Raw genomic sequence first — 5,000 nt, forward strand, 5'->3', positions numbered from 1 at the left:
TAAGATATAAATACATAAGAGAGAGTTAGAAAACATTTCCTTATAGATTTAAACTGCAACAAACTCAGCTCAATGGTCACAGTTGCAAGAGATGACGTTTCTTTATTTTTGCAACTCATGCTCGTTGTATAGGAGTGTGCCCATTATTGGCATCTGTTTAGCTATTGCGAAATCACACTATGTAAGAATTACGTATTGCAAATATATAATTCGTGTATCACGGTGCCAAGACAAAGACCATGGCTACAAAGATATAACGCCTGGTTATATTGTATTGAATTCGGAAGGTGTTTCATGTGCCGCCTTCTCTGAACCCATTCTATTGTGTGTTGATATTACGTGATTTGTAAGTGCAATGATTTTTGTGAATATAGGTTTCATAAAAGAACGTATATACATTTTTGTCTTACAGCTGAGGCGAGACAGACTTTTAGACATTTTATGTGTAATGTTCAAGTCGTACGAATGGTTTCCTAAGCGTGCATGACCTGCTTGCCCCACTTCAGACAATTTGCTGAGCTTTTTGTAAGCGTTTTAACCAGGCGATTGGTCTGCTGGCTAACTATTGGTTTTACTTCAGTTTGCTTGCTCGCATTATTTCCTGAAAAGTCAAAGACGCGAGGAATAGGATGGTCTGTATTCTTTTAATTTTTATTTATCTCTGATAATGACATTCGCATTTAAGACCTCTATGGATGGAAGGCAAATCGGAGAAAAACAAATTGACCAGTGCATTAGAGAGGCTACATGCACTGCAGGGAAATTGCTAGTCGATGCTTAGAAATTACCGTTATTGTGCACTTATATAAAGTGGAAACGCTGAGCCGAAGCCAAGGGGCGTAGAGTGGGGGTCCACGTTCATCCTCATTTTGATGGAGCATTTCTACGTGTAAATTCTTCGATGAAAGCAGTCATGAGCATGAGGCCGCAGAGGGAAATGTCTTATTAGACGAACGTGACTATTCACTTTTGGCCCAACACATGAATTTACTTGTTCCCTACGAAAATTGTCTTCATTACTTCTGTACACATACTAGTGAACACTGGAAAACACATCCTATAATTCGCCATTTCATTTTAATATCAAATGTGTACAAGTAATCATTTCATACTAGTTCATATACTTTGGTTTGAGAGCTCGAAGAACCGATCTTAAGACCAAAAAGCAAAAGGCTTACATTACAAAAAGCATTTCCTAAAACACTAATGAAGAAAGCCGGCGTAGGAGTTGCGCCATGTGCGCCCCAGCCGGGCGCAGGCAGGCAGCGAGTCACCCCCCCCCCCTCTAATCTACCCTATCTACCGACTTCATTAATCAGGAATTTCACTATAGGTCCCGGACGGTCCCCGGCGCCATCTGCCAGGGAAAGTAGCAAGGGGAGTCTTGTTTCCCGAGCGGCCTCGACCGCAGAGCGTGAATGGCTCATTCGGGTGTTCCTCGAACTGCCAGCTGTTGGGCGGCGGCGGCGATGGCTCGTCTTCCTCGTTCTTTGTCCTTTGTCGGCGATTGACCGCTGGCCGCCTTTGTTTCTCTTTGGTGACTTGACAGCACCACTCGAAGGGAGGACTGCGTCTCAACAACCTGCAGGTTTATTCACGCGTTTTTATGATAATGACTGCCTGCTTGACATAGTTTTGATTTTTATCATTAGCATATATCTTTTATTTTGATGAATTTGCCAAAAATATATAATTATGTATACCTGTTTTACGCCATCTGTGTTTCAACTTACCGTGAAAGCGAACTCTTTATTGATAATTGTGTTTAACCGCGCATATTATGAGCAATTTTTTCAGTATATTTTCATTTATTTTAGACACGCGTTGTTGTACTTTCGTACTTTCCCTTTAAGTTGCAATTGTCACTATCTCGTCAACCAAACATGTCTGAGGTTTTGAAAGTGAAGACTGCTTAAACTTTTAGCGGTACATTTTAAGATGACTTCCCGGACCAATGCACTCGCTTGGCTGGAAAGTATAGAACGTTAAGGTGACGTGTTTTTTCTTCTTATCATTATTTTAATAGAAGTGTGGGAGTGAATTAACAATACGATTTTGTAACTAGATTTATTCTTTATTTCTGAAAGTGGTAGGAAATGAAAATGGAATGTTATTCAGATATTTAGATGTCCAGAAAATATATCGGAGAATTCAAGAGTTAAGCGCCTAATATCGTGTGAACTGTTAATAACTGATAAGGCTATGAAATGCATCGCCTTTTACAACGGAATTACTATCAATCATACCCATAAATGAACATAATCCTTAATGGATACCAAAATATCCAGCGGTAACACAATATATCCCTTGGAATCTAGGGATACATTGGCTTCAAGAGCGCAGTCCATATGCCTTGAAAAAAATCTTTGCTGGGATCTTCGTGCGTCAGTGCAGTTGTGATTTTTTTTTCTGATTAGCCTAGATTTGAACAAGAAGGCATGGCAGTTATTCCTTGTTGTTTTAACTAAGGACCTTTTTGTTATATATTTACTATGTATTAATACGATAAAATGTCACGTCCACTTGAAAGGACATTGGTAATTTTATTTTGCCGTTTGGTTCAGCGCCGATTTTCCTGATACGGGATCCATCGAACGACGCCGCCTGCCGGACTACTGTGCCGCGCCTGGACTGGCAGGGCGTGTGCCTGAGTGCCAGAGATATGCGTGACTTCAGAGGAAGTCATATGAAAGCGATGCTGACAGTCCAAATACACGTTAGTGAGCTATTCTAGAGCAATGAAAGTTTCATCCTGACAGACAATTAGTCGTTTTGCAAACATGAGTATTTTTTTAAATCAGTAAATTGGTATGAAATCTCAAGAAGGCAGTCATGGGCATCGAGGAAGTTGGGGTCATTGTATTATAAATTCGTTGTTCTTAAAGGTCTGATAATGTGTGGCTGACGGGGTGCGCGCGGCGCAGGTTCCTTCCCCAATTTCACGACCGACCAGGCACGCCGTGGTCTTACTTTCACTTTTCCTGAGTAAACTACTACGATTTTTTCCCAAATAATTTTCTAGACAGCGTTTCTACGTTTGTTTTGTGTAAAAGGCAACATTTTTCAAGTCTCCGTGTGATACATGTTTCTAATTTGTGTTTCATTTCAGATCGTCGGATGCGTGATCCTGGGCTACATGGCGTGGGTCCTCGCCACCTCCATCACCGTGTCGCGATTCCTCTCCGGAACCCTGGTAGGTCGAGCCCGTGCGGGCCACGGACCCTGGCACGCCTTGTCCAGGCTTCGCAAAGGCAGTGTCATGAATACAGAGAAGCTCGATATTCAATCGCAGAGAAATCGATTATGAAACAAAGAATTAGTGTGCGAAGAGGAGCCTAAAAACGTCTTGTAGATGATCTTGAAAAATAACATATTATAGATATTTCATGCCAGAGAGAGATATCATGAATGATAAATGTAGATACCGTTACTTTTATGCTACATGATCGTGTCACCCTTAAACATGATCTGCTTTTATTGTCCCTAATTTAGAATAGCAGTTTTAAAGCCTAGAAGTGGTAGACGGTATCGGGCATGAGATGTACCATTCCAAAATTGCAGTTTCCACGTTTAGCGTAAACTTCGGAAGTGAGAACAAACCAGATGCGCGCGGGCGGTGAGGGTTGTGCCGGCGAGGTGCAGTCACTCAGAAAGGAATGACACCCTCTGCAGACAACGCCCATTCATTTCCCCATCATGAGAACATTTAGGAAATCTCGTGCAGGAAAACGGTGTACCAGAACTGGCGTAAATCATTGCAGAATAAGCCGTTAAATAGTGATTCTTTTAGAATGCATCCGAAATACCAGTGTCAATTTAGAAAAAATCATTTAGGCCTACAGCATGTGACGAAACACTAGACTTAAGCAGGTATATCATCACCAAATAAAATATAGAAGAAATGTTTTGGTATAGATGGTATGAGTATACATCTATATGAATATACATGTATAGGTATGTTAAGATTTCGACTCCAGTTTGTTCTCCATTACCCCAAATGATTCCAAATATTTTAGATTACCCCCCCCCCCACCAAGGGAGGGGAGGGAGGCAACAAAATATAGAACCGCCCGCGGGCCCGTGGTTTCATCACATTTCGTTCTGTCCTCTTCGCCTTAGATGTTAAAACTGCTTTTTGTGATAAGGCAAACCACGATGTAGGTGTAAGGATCTAAAGAAAACAAACATTATTTAATGTAAATTGCTATTCAATGAAATTGTTTGTCTGGCAATACTATTTGCCTGTCTCTTTCCTGCGTTTCCACATAATCAATAATAAGGCATGGCGAATAGGTGTAAAAAATGAATGCCGTCAGCAGGAGATGCATTTCTGTTATAAACCTAATCAGCTGTCATCCCTCTACTCAGTCACTCCCTTGCAATGGACCTGATCCTGCGGAGTGTAAAAACACACGCACACGCAAGGGGAACATGTTTTCCCACGCGTGCCAGCGCTCTCTCTGGAATTGCCATTGTAACCATTACGTTTAGCAGCCATATAACTGGCCTCTGTTACCCGTCGATGACACAGTGTTTACGTTATGATGTTGTTTTGCGGGTGTGCTTCATATTTACTTGATACAATTATTTATGACTTGGATGCGGGTAGTGTCGAGATCCCGCTGCCGAATCCACCTATCAGTGAGGACCCTCCCTCCCTAACTGAAGTTAGGGGGGCGATTTCCAAGCTGAAGAGTGGTAAAGCAGCTGGTATCTGCGGCATACCAGCTGAACTGTTAAAGGCTGGTGGTGAACCTATGGCACGGGGGTTACATGCTGTCCTGGCTGCCATCTGGCAGTCCGGTTCCATCCCTCCTGACCTGTTGAGGGGTGTGGTCATCCCTCTCTGGAAGGGGAAGGGGGACCGTTGGGACTGCAGCAATCACCGAGGCATCACACTGCTCAGTGTACCAGGCAAGGTTCTTGCCCACATCCTTCTGAGACGTATCAGAGACCATCTACTGAGGCACCAGAGACTGGAGTAATCCGGATTCACTCCT

General features: G+C 42.5%; 1 protein-coding gene across 1 annotated transcript in view; it reads left to right on the forward strand.

The window, feature by feature from the left end:
• Nucleotides 1-5,000, forward strand: part of LOC113809428 (CD82 antigen) — a 43,241-nt gene that overhangs the window by 17,865 nt on the left and 20,376 nt on the right. Inside the window, exon 2 of the mRNA XM_027361023.2 lies at nucleotides 3,110-3,193. Coding sequence (XP_027216824.2) covers nucleotides 3,110-3,193 — 84 coding nt within the window. The remainder of the gene's footprint in view (nucleotides 1-3,109; nucleotides 3,194-5,000) is intronic.

Source organism: Penaeus vannamei, chromosome 5 (genome assembly GCF_042767895.1).
Source record: "Penaeus vannamei isolate JL-2024 chromosome 5, ASM4276789v1, whole genome shotgun sequence".
NCBI classification, from domain to species: domain Eukaryota; kingdom Metazoa; phylum Arthropoda; class Malacostraca; order Decapoda; family Penaeidae; genus Penaeus; species Penaeus vannamei.